This window comes from Cryptomeria japonica, chromosome 4 (genome assembly GCF_030272615.1).
Source record: "Cryptomeria japonica chromosome 4, Sugi_1.0, whole genome shotgun sequence".
In the NCBI taxonomy this organism is placed as follows: domain Eukaryota; kingdom Viridiplantae; phylum Streptophyta; class Pinopsida; order Cupressales; family Cupressaceae; genus Cryptomeria; species Cryptomeria japonica.
The window spans coordinates 552088520-552105586 of NC_081408.1; the positions used below are offsets into that span (position 1 = coordinate 552088520).

Here is a 17067-nt window from a genome sequence, read left to right on the forward strand (position 1 = left end):
AGATCATGATCGTGACATGTTGTTAGACAATTTTGGTAGTGTGTGGACAATTCTTTTTGGTCCACATGATTGTTTTGGTTCAAATTAAGCCGACTTGGTATACACATTTCATTTGTGTGTTATGTGTTTTTGGGCCGACTTGTAGAAGACCTAATTTGATGTTGCAGATATATAAGAGTGATTGATATTTTCATTTTTGGTATCGGTGGTAGTGTGGAAAGTGGTTGTGATCGGTTGTGTGTAGTTTCACATGTGCAATTAAAAGATTTATGCTTTAAAATATTGAAGAACAACAGAGCAGAGCAGTGTGGTAGAGCAGTATGTGTTTAAGAGTTTTGTGGTTCACTAGAGCTATAATCAAGCATTGATAGATGCTATTCACTAGTTCATTTCATTCCTATGATCTTTTATTATCATTTTGTAAGGCAGTGAGTCTTTTGGGGTTGTAGCCCTTATTTTAATTTGAGTAGTGAGCTCTAGGCAATGTGCCTGAATGCATGTGCATTCCCCATTGTAATATTTCACTTACTCCTAATAGGGTATCATCTCATTGTGGGTAGGTTCCCACCGTGGTTTTACCCTTAACTGGGCTTTCCACGTATAAATCTAGTGTTGTGGTGTTGTGAATATTTTCTTTATGTGTTTGCATCTTTCTTTTGTTAATTTGCATTAGGTGGTTGAAGAATCAGATTAATAATGTTAAAGATTGCATAACATTGATTCACCACCACTCCCACTCCTCGCCCCCCCCCCCCCCCCCCCCCCTCAGTGGTCCTTGATTCCAACAACTATATCTTTCCCTAAGGTTGTGCGCCTTAGCCTGCAAGTCATTCACAGATTAATGAGCTCCTTGGCCCTCGGCCTAAACTTTGTAAACAATTTCATATATATTGTGAGTGTCTCACCGTAGTTTTTCCCAATTTGGATTTTCCATGTAAAAATTTGGGTGTTCATGAGTGAATGGTTTTTTTTTATTTCAGTTTTTTTCTTTCATGCTTATGTTTGATGGAATGAATGATCGGTAAAAGGATTAATTGATTAAGTTTTAGTGTATGTTGATTCACCCTCCCCTGCACCCCACTCCCTCCAGCATCTAGTGGTTCTCAACAAAACATCATCTAAACACAATGAGTGCTATGTAGACCGTCCCTAGAGTTAGATAAAATATTTTTTTGTCAACTACTATTCATAAAATTTGAATCAATATCAAAAGGTTGTAGCTCAGTTTGTTGAACACAATTTGTGAGGATGGTGGTATGTGATAAAAGGCCATTCACTAATGTTCAAACTCCTTCAAGCACATGTGGGTCAGGTTCAACACCTCTGTGACTTTGATAGAGAGGGTCCCGTATGAGTGACTCCAGAGTTAAAAGACAAATTAGGTTTCAATGTATGCTTACTTAAGTTGAAAAGGGTCAGTTTCAATACTTCAATGACTTTTGATAGAAAGGATTCCTCTACATGTGGTTGCTTAACCAAAATACAATTTTTTAATTTTAATATATGATTACTTAAATTATTACAATAAATTACACAAAGACAAAGATACTGACATCTATATAATCCACATATTTCACTATTACACTATTGATTGAAAATGGCTGTTGGAAATTAGCTACTGGTTGTTTACTTCCATGGCTATTCTTTTCTATTGTGCATTGTTGACGTGGCACTTTATGTCTTGACTTGCTATGGTTCAGAAACAAATAATGTCCACGTGTGGGCACGCTGCAAAATACATATTCAGCGGATTTGTGGTTGTTGAGTTGCACATTACTTCTCATTTCATGACCATTTCAGTCAAAAACATTTGGCGGCTTGGACAAATGGCTACTCCTGAGTTCTCGTACATACTTTTAATGGCTATGGTAGCTCATCTATAAAGTGTGGTCATGAAAACGAAATCCTGAAAGTGGAAATTAGTGTATGATTGTATGTGCATGTGGGAGAACAGGCACCATAGAAAGAGTCTAAAGCAGGTACTTCTGTCACTGCAAGAGAAGCTTTTGCTCTATCATTTATAATGTGACGTTTGAGTCTAACGTCTTTTAAGTAAAGCAAAATCTTCACGGAACTGTGGTTCTAGTCCCTGACATGTGTCTATATTAAGAATATGTTTTTGTTAAAAAATATAGAGCATTTTTCAACATGCAATTATTTCACAGCTGACTTGTATGTTATTTAGTATACATATTTATTAAGTATGCTGAATACATTATAATGCTTTCAATTTAGTGACTCACATTTATGAGACTCGTTCTAGAATCAGTAGATTTCAGGATGCATCTATTTTAGTTCCAAAAATATAGTATGTTTGCACATAAAGTGCATAACACGAAAGTTAGTTGCATGTTATACACTATTGATTTTGCAAGCTATGGCTGTGATTTTCCAAGCGGTCAATAACACGATGTACAATTTTGTTGTTTTGGAGCCAGTTTAGCTTCTGCCTAGATCCCATTGGTGGTACTTCATTATGTATCATATGTTTAGTATAGAGTGTTCGTATTTTATTGATGCAATGGTATGTGTTATGCATGTTAGATCATACAAATATTATGGAGCTTATTGATAGTTTATCCAATGATTGCATAGTATAATTGAGGTTTCAAAATTACATTGATTTATAATAAATGCTTAAAAAATAAAACAACTAATCAATCATATTTGATGAGTGTAATGAGGTTGATTGATGCAAGTCTTACTCCCAAAAATAATTAATGTATTTAAAGAGTTCAAAGAATTGTTGTGATGCTCATATTAGTTGATCTTGGTGGGCAAATAATTGATGATTTGAATATGGTATGGTGAGTAGGCTTAGTCTTTAATATTTTTTAAGCTTCAATATGTTCTATTGTTTATAGTAGTCTCTTCTATACATTCAACTTCATTCAATGCACATCATGTAACACCCATGCATTTATGTGTAAGATTGACCTTGCAAATTTGTACATAGTTTTCATATGTCGCATGCAACATTTCTTTTGTGTATATTATAGTGTTGCACATGGTTATACATGTTCACATTCTCCAAGATCATATACATGTGAAAAGGTATTTATATTCACATGACATTTCCACATATGTGCTCAATTTGTGGTCGTGCCCACATCACATGTTCATGCCAAACAATTGGCATCATATGAGTTTGACATATTTCATTAACCTGTCTATGGGATAGAGAATGCATCACACATATGAAACCTATCAACATACTACGATATCCTATGGATTTGTATAAATATAAGTGTGCTATACAAAGTATATGTAAAGTGGAACCTACCAACATCTATGTTCCACTCATTTCATTCTATATATCTTCTCTAATATAATATTTTCCTTTCAAAGTATTACATGCTTATCAAATATAGAAGTGCATTCTAGCATAAGGTTTTGCTTGCATAATATTTCAACTTCTATACTATTGATTAATTCATATATATTTCCTACAAATTAACCTTAGTATTGGATTATTGGTTTCATAGCTTAAATATTTACTTTCACACCTATCCAAATGCATCCAATAAATTTATAGAAGGATTACACACAAAATTCAATATTTAAGTATTTTCTTAAACACTGAGAAAATATCCTAATGGAAGGAAAAACTAGGGTTTTAGTAGACATTTAAAACCTCGTCAATTTGATCTTAGAAACATAGTGCTAGGAATTATTTTGATAGTTTTATGAAATAATGACATGACATGGAGTACAACAATATCACATCTTCCATGAGGCCCTCTACCAAGACTAGAAGTAAAAAAAATGAAAAAGGCAACTCAAGATTTATTATGGAGGAGCTCGAAGAGATTAACAATAGTATGATTCAGAAGAATGCTAAGCTCATGAAAGATCTTAGTTAGTGGTTTATGTCTTTTTTGTGTGTTGTAAGTTGGTATCTTTTTGTTTGGTCCGGGTGGGAGCTTCCCATGCTTTTGTTACTGTTTAGCAGTTGTTTAGACTTTGGTATGCTTCTAGTTCTATTTTTGTTGGATTTGGGTTTTGGGTCCCTATAAAACCCATTTATCTCAATCAAAAACAATATCACATCTTGACTAGCAAGCTTCAACCTACAATATAAATCATTTTTAGTGATAATCAATGTTGATGTTGTATTATTTAAAAGAAAATTCGATATTATCATGCTAAATTACATAATTCAATATCTAGAAACACACTTTTTCATTAATAGTTTTACTAATTCCAATACAATACCTTTTTAGTTCTATTAGAGTGAGTGCAAGACCATCATTAGTCAAATAGTAGCAATAGAAAAAAAATACACATCTTTACTTAGCCAAAATCCTAAAATGGATATTTCACTATTTGTATGGGTCAAATAAAAAGTTTATTCTAGTTTAGTAATAACAAACAAAAATGGATATCCATTTTTTAGTTCCCAATTTGTTTGGAATTTAAATAGATGTTTATTTTTTTAAAACACATTTCTATTTTGTAATGGATGAAATGTACTTCTAAATAATGAACATCCATTATTTAGTAACATGTATCTATTATTTGAAAACATATATCCCTTATTTCTAGAAAAATGTTGTTCCCTCCTTTTTTTCCTTAATAAGGCTTTGGGTTTAGTCTTGAAAATTCCAAGATTGAATTTAAGTTTTGTAATGTGTTTAAAGATTTCATCTTATTTTTGTGACTTCATCCTTCATGTTGATGGCCATCTTATATCCAAATTTGATGAAATATTGTAGTCTTATCATAGTAATTTTTCACTTCTTTCTTAATATTCGCTAGTCTTTTAGTATTGGCTCTCTTGTAGATAGTGGTTGGATCATTCGTATTCTTTTTCTTTTTTTTAAAGCTTTCTTATATTGACCTTCATATCCTCCAACCAACCAAAACTTTGATTTCTACCTTCCAAACAATTAGCTTCATATCATAGTATTTTGCTTTCATCTAACTAATCATTGGAGCATTCATACAATCCAAATATTAAAAATTATTTGTTAGGTAAAAAATGTTCCCATCATCTAATAATTCATTTGGGTCTTAATTGATATTCATATCTTTCATTTGCTAGAGTTACAATCTATATGAATAATTTTTCTAACATCATAATCATTGTCATAATCTACCTAGAAGTCCTTCATGGTTGCTTTATTCTTATAATCAAGCCCAAAACTTCTTTAACCTTTCCATTTGGATCATAGTATACCTATGATTTTTTTTAACTTTAGATTAAGGAAAGACAATTCCTCCTTAGAGGCTCTAGAACATACTAAATTAGGGTAATAATAATATCAAAAGATGAAAGGAAACTTTACATGTAGTTTTTTGTTTCTCAATAAAAAAATTTATCTCTAAAATATACATAGATAACTCAAGAAAGATAACCTTTTTCTATAAAACCTTGGGATCAAGAATAGTGCTCTAAAACTACATGAGATTTTGATATATATGTTGATTTAAAAAATTTGGATAATCTATTGATCTCACTGAAACACTAATTGTTTAGTCTTTTCAATTATCATGTCATCCCTAGACAGCTTATTAACAATAGGGTAGACAAATGTGTCATTTACCCTTTTAATATGTTTCTAGCATTCCTTGAATACCAACTAGGTGTAGTACTCCCAAACATATTGTTGTCTAACCACTTCTCCTAATATTGGACTTCTATAGTCAATCCTATAAACTTGTCTTGCTTTGAAAGATTTGGTATCTTTAATAATAAATCTCTTATGTTAGTTGCCACTTACTAGTTGGGTCAAGTCAATGTATTTTGTATATTTGAGGTTCATGTAAATGAACTAGTACATATATGTATTATATGTTAAATTTTATTATGGTTTACCCATAACTTTATTCAATAGATTATTTATGTCTCTAATCTTACCATGACAATATGCCCTTGTAAATTTTTTAAGGATCTTGGCTATTACTTTTTCTTATTTTTGTTAACCATGAATTGTTAATATTCCTCTTTATGTTCCTCATTAGCCTCAAATGATTCTTGATATTTTTCCTCTATTAGTTGTTGTCATTGATGTCAACATATTCCTATGTTTTGGTATTGCAGAGAATTGTTTTGGTGATCTGGTGATTGCATTTGAGGTTTTGGTCTTTATGTTCAATGATTGGCAGAGTTTGGTTTTTGATCCGGTGAGCGCTAGTATGATCATATCTTGGGAGAATGTTTTGGATGTTTGTGTGTATCTTAATTTCAAGTGGTTCGTGGTTTGGTGCTCCAAAAGCTATCTTTCTTATCAGAGTTGTTGTTGTTAAGTTTTCTTGAATGTTAGCATGTTTATCGATGAAGATTTGCATAAGTGGTGTTGGTGCAGCTGTTGTAGATGGTTATAATGTGCTTGTTGGTGTTTCCTAATCATGTACTATTTTTCTTGGTGGTTTTCATTGATTATTGTGCAAGTTCTTGATTATCTTCATGGTTTGGTGATATCATGTTATGCAATATTCTTGGTGGTGTAATGTGTTGCAGTTTCTCATGGTGAGATTTCTAGTGGTGGCACGCGTGTTTGAGAAGTTTATTTAGGTCCATGTTATGTTGTCTATGGAATTTTATTGGTCTCGTGGTTTATTTATGTATCATGTGATGTAATTTTGTAATTAGGTGTTATGAGTTTGGCCGACCTTATAGTCAAGTTTGATGATCTATATAAATGGGTCCAATATTCATGTAATTTGGTGTCATAGGTGTTCATGAGTATGCATTATCAGAGAGTGGTGTATGTGTGAATGAGTGAATTCATCTTTCGGTATGGTGTGTTGAGCAGAGATTGGAGAAGGTTAGACATTTGAGCTCAACCGGAACTATCATCAAGCATTAGCAAATGCTATTTTTGCAGTTCATTCTTTTTAGATTTTAGTTTGAATCTTTTTATAAGGTAGTGAACCTTCCTCAAGGGTTGGATCCTTCTGGTTCATTGTAATTTGAGTAGTGATCTTTGTCCAGTGTTCTTGAATGCATGGTGCATTCCCCATTGTAATATTTATGCATACTATTATAGAGTATCATCTTATTGTCAGTAGGTTCCCACCATGGTTTTCCCCTTAACCATATGAATTGAAGACACACATGAACATCCCAAACACTCTCCCTAATTTTTAACTCAAGATATAATCATTCTAGAGTACAACAAATCAAATACCAAAACACTACAACACTGAACACTGAAAAACTAATCCTCATATCAAAATCCATAACTCGATCAAATCACCACATTGCATCATGAAATCATCATTGAATCAAGTATAGAAACTTCATTATTGAAATCACAAATCCACACAAATACATATGTAACATACCAACCGGACCAACTCTCTGCAATCACCAAAACACAAGAATATAGGAATATGTTGACATCAATGACAACAACATATCCTAGCACTAGCAATATCCAACACTTAAATGCTTCAATTTATAATGTAAGGTGGATAGTTTGATCTAGAACCAAGTGATAACTATTGACTTATCTACCTTGAGTTGTGGTTTAAATATTTATGTTTGAAATAAAATTGGTAACTTCTTGTTTAAAGTCAGTACAGTCCCATGGTTAGAGATTATAGGTATTAGGTTTAATAATGGAGTGTCATTTTCTAAAATTAGTTAATTGTAGGTATATGGTTATGCATTCCTAGATAATGTGATGTTGGTAAAGGTCCATTACTTTATTTAGAATTAGGATCAATCTCCCTTTGGAGATTTATTTTAGCATTATAAGCATCAAATAAACTATCAATATCCAAAATTATTCTCAAAAGTAAACAAGAAAATGTATCAAAGGCTTTGAACTATATTTGACATAGTGTTTTTGTTGACTATGTAAGGAGTGGCTAACTTCTTATATAATTTCTAGAATTTATTAATAAACTTGCTAATATGCTTAGTTGGTTCTTTCTTACACATGATTTATTATTGGTACAATAGGGGAGAAACAAAGTAAATCTTGAATTGGTTGATTAGTTAATCCTTCAAGTTATACCAACTAATAAGTGACTACATTTGAAGGCTTATGTACCAATTCTATGTAAAATATACTTATAATAGTGGGAATGTAATGCACATAATATATTGATGTTTGATATTTTCTCTAACACATGCATCTTTAAATTATTGGATATGCTCTTCTACAATTTTTATTTCACCATAAATGAATTTATCATAGAATTTATCAAGGTTCTTGAGTAACTTGTGGAGGCCACTAGGGATATAACACCAAGTGGGGATTGATCTATTGGAAAAAAACCCATGGTTGTGTTGAAATTTCAAAGCTTTGATACCATGTTGAAGTTTCAAATCTCTTACATTGTTGAATTTTGCAACAAAAAAGATTTCAACACAAGCACCTAAAAAATCAAATGACAAACAAGAACATCTTCCACAAATAATAGTTGCACAAATGGATATTATATTACTCAAAAGAAAAATATATATAATTACAAGATGAATTACAATTGTACAATGGGGTGCTTATAAATAAAGAAGAGAGCTAAATTTAGGAGTGCAAGAATGAGGAGATTTAAATAAATCTCAACTCTAGCAAAACTAGATGCATAAAAGCTAAACTAGGCACACAACTAAAATAAGCACTCTTAAGTAAACTTAAGCAAAAAACATAACTAAAATAAAGTAATAGCTAAATATGCTCTAACAACCCCCCTAAAGTGAAACTTAGGGTGAGTAAAAATAATCCAAATACATAAATGAATAAATGGGTCTTGGCAACAAAAGGCCTAATTAGATATGCATTTACAAACCAATGAAGTCTCTCTAAGAGGAGAAAAGGAGGAAAACCGCATGGGGAAAAAATCCTCTCCAAAAGCGAGAGATGAAATACATGAAAAAATATGAACTGCTAAAAAAGGAATGAAGGACTAAGAAGCCTCCAAGAAAATATCCCAAAATAATAGGAACATGAAGAACATCCTCGAAGCATAAAGAAGCTACAGACAACTATTGAATGATAATACGATAGTGGTGAATGAAGAACCTCCTCTGAAACCAAGATGATGATTAGGATCAAGAAGACAATAATCTACATGAGTGCCCCCATAGACACTACTCAAACAATCAGATGGAAAACAAAGAAAAAATATCCGTCACTAGAAGATACAAATCGAACATGAATCTACACGACTGACCCGAATGACACTAGACTCAACCATGCAAGCAAAAATTGCAAGTAAAAAATACAAGTGCCAATAGTCAAAATAACACTGATCAATTGAGGATGGAAGGTTTCTTCCACCAAATTAGAATGTGAAATCAAGGAAGCATTAGCACCAATTCTAGAACCCCCCCATAATGCTAAGAAGGGAGAGGTGTGACAAATCCACTAAAAATGTGTGTCACCATGAAGTAGACAAAGGAGAATTTGAATGTGCTCAAGAAATTATTTGCAACTGAAAAGGGGTATGCAACAGATGCATACATGCATGGGACAAAAATCACTAGGGTTCAATGTTTTCATGGAGGGACACTCACTGGACAAAGGTGTGATGGAAAAACAAAAGACACTACACAACCCCCCATGACACTTTATAATACAATGCATATACAAAATAAGACACAAAAGAATGTACAAAATCACCAAAACCCATACATAAGAGTGACACCTTATCTCGATGTGTCTACAAGCAAGAAGTGCTTAAAAAGGATCATGAATATATCCTAATAGGGTAGTTTTGCAAATAAATGTGGGACAACCCAAGAGAATCCATTCACAACAAACAAAAAGTTTCTAGGAGCCAGAAAGGGCAAATAATCAGCCAAAAAGTTTCTAGGAGTGATACATAAATTCAATTGTGAACAATGAAAATCAATTGCGCATTTATATTATCAATTGTGACCAATCCAAATGTTAATTGCGGACTAGTAATTTTTTTCTTTGACAGGCATCGATGAAAAATTAGAAAAAAATAGACAAAAACGTGCAAAAATTTTCAAAGACTCATCATGTCGCCAATGTCAGAAGGTCTCTAATATGATCCCACTCACTCAGACAAGTGCAACCTTGCTCTGTGACCCACCATCTCGCTCCAAGGACGTCGAAAGCACTAAAATCTCAAAGGAACTCCTACAAAGCAAATGAGTGCAAATGAGCTGAAATCAAAACCAATTTTCAATTTATAGCTCAAAATTAGGGTTTTTGCCAACCTAACGGTCATGGCCCCCTCCAACTTCAACGTAATTGTAGACATATCAAATGAGATCGAAACCTCACCAAACTTCACATGATCAATTACTAGCATATTTTCGAAGAAATGGTCTTAATTTCACAATTTTTCGACCACTTTTTCTGAGGGGGCATATTTACACCCTAAGTGTCATTGGGGCATTCTAGGGAAAAAAAAATATTTTTTTCTTTGAAACAATGTCACCTCGAACATTGTCTCAAAGAGGGACAAATGTAGACACTGAAAAATGTCCTTTTCATCACATACTAGTTGATCTTTTTATTAATTAAATAATTAAGCTAATTTATTCTTCTAATTAATTCAAATCATTATTAATTGCCCAATTTCACCTTCTAAATCATTTTAATCAATTAACCCTATCTCAAATATTAACTATTTAATTAATTGCGACATTTTCCTTAGTTAAATAATCTTTATTATTTAATTAATTCAATTTTCTATGATTAAATAATATCTTTTGAATTATTTAATTAATTAATTTAATTCTTCCAAATCCCCAAATTCTAATTTCTAATTAATTTCATTTAATTTCATATTTTCAAATTCAAATTCCCCAAATGCGAATTTTATTTAATTTCAACAAATTTAATTTGCATTTCATCATTCGAAAATCCAAATTCAAATTCAATTTGAAAATGAATGTCAAATTCAATTTCAAAATCATGAAAATATTGACTGGGCAATCAAATCAGTTAACTCAGTTAAATAAGCAGTCCCCCTTTTAACTCTCAATCACCTTTTTCCAACTGATCCATCAATTCACTTCTCTCTCCAATTTATTCAGTCATCTCACTCATCTATTCAGTTCACTGATCAATCAATTGAGTCAACTGCCTAGTCAATACGAGTTAACTATTCAATCTATTTTGTTAACAAGACAATCAATCTCAATTCATTGATCAATCAAAATCAGTTCACTATGCATCAGACTTCAGTTCTTTTTGTCACCCAATTTTGGCTGAAAATCTATATAAACCAGCTCAATTTCTCATTTCAAACTAGAATCATAGTCTTCGAAATAGTTTCTAATCTATGTAGGAAATATGTGCAATACCTGAGAACCAATTCAACAAGAACTAAGGAGAAGAGCAATGGAAGCTTTGTCAAATCAATTGAGGGAGTCTTAATTAGATTTATTTGCTCAATTCAATTGATTTTACATTATTCGATTGTTATTAGGATTAAGTCTAATTAGATTAGAGTTTATGATTCGCTTTTATAATCTGATTAATTATGATGATTTTAACCCTAATATAGTATACATTATTTTGGAACCCCCTATTGGTTTGATTATGATTTTCTCACAAAATTAGTAATGGGTTTATCATTACTAGAATATAGAATCTCAACTTTGGTGTCAAATGTGCATTCAATTTCTTATGCTTTTAATCATTCTTGATATGTTGGGAAAATGAGTTTAGAGAACCTTTGATTTGGGCATAAAATGAACTTAATGTACTAGGAAATGTTCAATTGTGATATCAATGGGATGTTAGGTAGGTTCATTTCATTATCCTTGTGTTTTGTGGAACTAAGGCTAGGAACATGTCATCACAATATACTTGTCATATTTTTTGAAGTCATTTTTATGTTATTCATTCAAAAGTATTCTTCTTTTGGTTAATTTTTTGGTGTGAATAGCTTGCAACATACACGCCTCCATTTTGTCAAACTCTTTTAATATATGTACAATATTGAACACAAAAAAATTTAGTTGATGTATATGTTCCTCGAATGAATGTGAAGATATAGACTCATTTTTGTACACCAAATATGTGTGTTCATACCCTTACAAATTAGAGAGCATTTACTAATTTTACATAATGTACAATGAATGCATTAAATGCCTTGAATATAAGGACATAGTTACATATCATGCAAATTTGTGTCTAGTTGACCCTAGTAGGAAAGGGTATAAGATTCAATAAATTTGAATTTAAACTATTGAATAAAAGGTCTAGTCTATAACCATGTGGTGGAACTTACATCATTAAGTGACCTCACATACAAAACAAAAGCCATATATATATATATATATATATAATGTTTCTCTCTTATAGATATACATAAATGAAAAATGAAAAGAATTTTGACTTTGCACAAAAAAATACAATATTAATTAATATGACAATAAATAAAATCACTCTAATCAAATTGAATCCAAAATGAAACAAGAAATGCCATACAAATTTCACCCTTCAAATGTCAAATCTAATAAATTTAAAACTTTTTTATTACAATGATATTAATAATATTAATAATAAAACCTTTTGATTAAGACCTTACAAACACCTACAAACACATGTACCTTCGAAAAACTTTACAAGCATGTCTATCCGAAATTCTCTCCTTTAAAAAATACCAAACAAAAAATCAAATCTCTTCCAGCATTTAACGTTTTATTATATTCTATTAATAAATTTTATAAATTTGTCGTACAGCAAAATGCAGTCATAAGCATGTGTAATCCCATTGTCGTTAAAATCAACAAAACAATATAAAATATCACCAAAACATAAAATACCAAGATATATTTGACAAAAAATCAACAAAATATTATAAAAATAATAAAATATAAAAAACACTATTATTCTTTAGAAAGAAAAAAAACACTAAAAACGAGCTCGTCAAAACATGGCGATCAGTTTTGTTTGCACTGCTCTATGCTTCATAACTAGATGGTAGTGAAAAAGCCTACGAGTAGGTCACGGGTTCAACTCTCAGGAGGGATATTTCTTCGAAATACTATTTTGTGTTGAACCAGCGCTTCACTGTTTATTGACTTCCGTATTTTATTATGAATATCTTTGCTCAAATCTTGATAAGCATGGACTCTAATGATGAAATCTTTGGATCTTTTGGTCAAAAGAGGTGTAACTCAATGTATCTAATCAAATCTATGAGAAAAGGACTGACAAGAGATTGGATCTCCGCCGCCCTTGTGAATCTATTGTCTTTGTAAATTAAACTTAAACACCATCTCACAAACATATTCATGAAAATCGTACTGTCTGCCCATTTCATGGAAGCGTAAAGCTTCAGTTGTTTAAAACGGGAGTAAGCTTGAGAGGCAGTCCCATGGCAGGAACACAGAGAGGATTCCGAATGATGGGTTCATCTGGAATCTGAGCAGACCACCTGTACCTTTTCACCAGATGATGCATTGTTATCACTATCTCCAGTTTTGCATACTCATTTCCTGGACACATCCGCAGCCCTCCTCCAAATGGTAAGAAGCTGTAAGGACGTATGCCACCCGAGCCTTGGAAGCGCGAGGGGTCGAACTTGTGTGCCTCTGGAAACAAATCCTCACGATATACTGTTGAGTAGTTGGACCAGTACATCTGATGAAAAACAAGAACAAGAACAAGAACAAGAAACACCACATGATTACTTTTTTCTGAAAGAGGATTTATTAAAAAAAAAAATCTAATCTAATCTTTGGATTTAATTGTTTAACTATTTTTCTTTTAGTTTTATTATAGATTATAGAATGTAATCTGAAATATGGATGATTTAGTTTCATATTACTCTGATGATAGATCATAGAGTGTGATCTAAAACTGATGCAAAACAAATCCCACACAATTGAATCTAGAAATTATTTGTGCTAATTATTATGGACTATGAAAGTCTGACATCTTTAAGAGAAAAGTATTCTTGATAAAAAACAGAAACAAGAACAAGAACAAGAAAGAGCACAAAAATTTGAATTCATGAAGTTTCCACAGTCTATAATAATCTCTTTCTTATTCTCTTTAGATTTGATGGTGTAGATTTTTAAGTTGCCAAATCTACAAGATCGAATCCAAAAGAATAACAAACAAACACACAAATTTCTTAATTAAATTCTAAATGAATTATTCTGTATCAATATTTCGAATCACATTCTATGATTTATCATAGATTAAACTCACTGTCCATCCTTGGATTTAATTGTTTAAGTATTTTTCTTTTAGTTTTATAATAGATTATAGAATGTGATCTGAAATATGGATGATTTAGTTTTATATTATTTTGATGATAGATTATGGAGTGTGATCCAAAATGTTGATGCAAAAGAAATCCCACACAATTGAATCTAGAAACTATTTGTGCTAATTATTATAGACTATGAAAGTCTGACATCTTTAAGAGAAAAGTACACCTGATTAAAAATAAAAAACAAGAACAAGAACAAGAAAGAACAGAAAAATTTGAATTCATGAAGTTTCTTCAGTCTATAGTAATTTCTTTGTTAATTTCTTTGGATTCAATGATGTAGATTTTTACATTGCCAAATCTACAAGATCGAATCCAACAGAATAACAAACAAATACAAAAATTTCTTAATTAAATTCTAAATGAATTATTCTGTATCAATATTTCGAAACTCACCGCCCATCCTTTTGGAATGGTGTATCTGCCATATTGAATGTCTGCCGTGGCCCTTCTGAAAATGCCTGATATAGGAGGAATGAAACGAAGCGTTTCCTGAGCAACACTCCACAGATACTTCATGCGCTGAACATCCTCCCATGTAAGTTGCTCTCCCACACCAATGTCTGCAGCTTCTGCAGAGCATGAAACAGTGAAAAACAAATAATTATTCGTACTTCTGGGTATTGAGTTCTTCAATCAGAAACCAACAGAAAGATTCAGTATCATACCTTTGTCTATTCGATCGAAGCAAAGAGGATTTTCAGCAAGGAGCTTGCACATGAGAGCAAGCGTCATCGCCGTAGTCTCATGGCCAGCAATAACAAGAAGCACAATATTATCTTTCAATTCTTGATCGCTAAGCACCTTCCCATCTTTCTTGGTGAGGCTGAGCAGCGCCGAAATCAAATCTTGGCGAGCAGAAGGGCCGCCGGATTTCAAATCATTCTTCCGCCGCATTATCATCTCAGACAAAATGCGATCGATTTGAGACCTCGCTTTCAGAGCACGATTCAAACGACTTCCCGGAAAACGAACCGGAAAACTATAGATTCCATCGGTAGCCACCTTAAAAAGCTCGCAAAGCTCCTCCACCTGAAACTTATCCTGCACATTGAAAAGCACGTCACAGGTGACGGAAAACGCCGTGAATTTCATCAAATGAACAGCATGGACCGTCTCTTTTCCGTCCCAATACTCATCAAGGTGCCGTCGAATGGCAGAATCCATTTTTCCGACCAGTTTCTTGAGCGAATCGGGAGAAAAGAAAGTCATCAAAGCGGCACGGACAAGCCGGTGTTCTTCTCCATTCTTGTCAAGCAATGAATTACGGCCGATAATGGCTCTGTGAGGGCCACGGGCGTTGCCGTGAAAAAGTTTTCCGTCATTAACCAGCCAGAAGCGATTACCTGCTGGACCCGTCATCACTACAGTGGGCTGCCCGAACAAACATGTTTTAAAAACTGGTCCATACGCCATTACCCTTTGACGAAGAAACTCATCAATTTTATTTCTCTTGAAAGCTTGAAGAAACCGAATTGTTTCACCCACCAGAGGCTGCCCGAGATTTCCAGGCGGTAGCAGGTCACAACCATTTTTTCTCTTCTTCTTCATCAGCAAGAATCCCACTGTAAAAATTGCTATTGCGCTCAGCCAAAATATTTCCATTGTATTATTCTGAAGCAGAAATTTTTTTCTTTCTTCTTTCGCCTCACAGATCACAGACCAAATTTTAGCTGAACGTTATAAAAATACAACTTTAGCCGACTCGCATTTAAGAAAAACCGGTGGTCGACAGCATATAATTGCCAACGGACAAAAACTTAAATCTGCTGGCGAAGACCAGAAATAAATTTTCTTTTATTGATAAAGACGAGGAATAGAAAGTGTGTGATTTTCCTTTCCTCGTGTTTGATTTTGTATGTGCCTGGAAAAGGAAATTAGGGTTTACTCTCGAACTTGAGATAAATCTAAGGAACGGGAAAAAATTTGCAATGTTTTTCTCTCTTTCAAAGAGTATCGTCAAAATGGCCAAATCACCAAGTGCTAGCAAGCATTAATCTTTACAGCTAGTAAGATTACATTCCAATGGAACAAGAGTAAAACTAATGCTATATTAGAGCATAGATAATTTAAAAGTCTATATGCTATGAAAAGATTGATGTCTAGATATATAGGATGAAGAGAAGTGGTCTACCCGTGTTTTAAACACTTCAATGGTCAAACATTCAATAATAAATTTATACCTCGTTCTATAATTTTATTGGTCAAATTTTACCATTGACAATTGAACTTAACTTTTTATCAAATAGTCAATAAATATTATTATGAGAATGTTATTCATTTTGTTTACTTAATAATCAACTCATCTTCACCACACCTATCTAAATAGAGCACAGTTGAATTTGTGTTGGAAAAAATAGCGATTCCTTACTATCGTCTTTGATTTTGTGTTCTTTGTGTAATGTCTGAAAATATTGTTTATATTAGTTAATTAACTGATTATTATTATTATTGCATGTTGAAACATGAATTAGTACTTATCATACAATGATGTCATTAATTATTTTGTTAAATGTGTCATCATTATTGCAAACATAATAAGTGGTCTATTATTATATCATACAATTTACCTTTGACAATGGAGCTTAACCCCTTATTAAATGGTCAAAATGATTAGATTGTAAACACATTTTATTATGAGAATGTTAATCACTTCTTTTACTTTCTAATCAACCCATCTTTGTCACACCTATCTAAATAGAGCACAATCCAATTTATGTTGGAAAATGGATTGATTTCTTATTATCATCTTTGATTTTGTGTTCTTTGGGTGATGTCTCAAAATATCATTTATGTTAGTTAAATGATTCATGATTATTGTATGTTCAAACATGAACTAATTTTATACCTTCTTTCTTCACCTCCTCTGATTGAGCGCGAAGTAGAATGCACCCTTTGTTTCCA

General features: G+C 32.5%; 1 protein-coding gene across 1 annotated transcript; it reads right to left on the reverse strand.

Moving 5' to 3' along the window:
• Window positions 1-12741: 12741 nt before the first annotated feature.
• Window positions 12742-15987, reverse strand: LOC131070274 (taxadiene 5-alpha hydroxylase). The gene is made up of 3 exons (XM_058005783.1): window positions 14832-15987; window positions 14560-14735; window positions 12742-13526 (listed from the first exon to the last, which is right to left on the reverse strand). The coding sequence occupies exons 1-3, from the start codon at window positions 15766-15768 to the stop codon at window positions 13221-13223; spliced, it is 1419 nt and encodes a 472-aa protein (XP_057861766.1). The 5' UTR covers window positions 15769-15987; the 3' UTR covers window positions 12742-13220.
• Between the last annotated feature and the right edge of the window lie 1080 nt (window positions 15988-17067).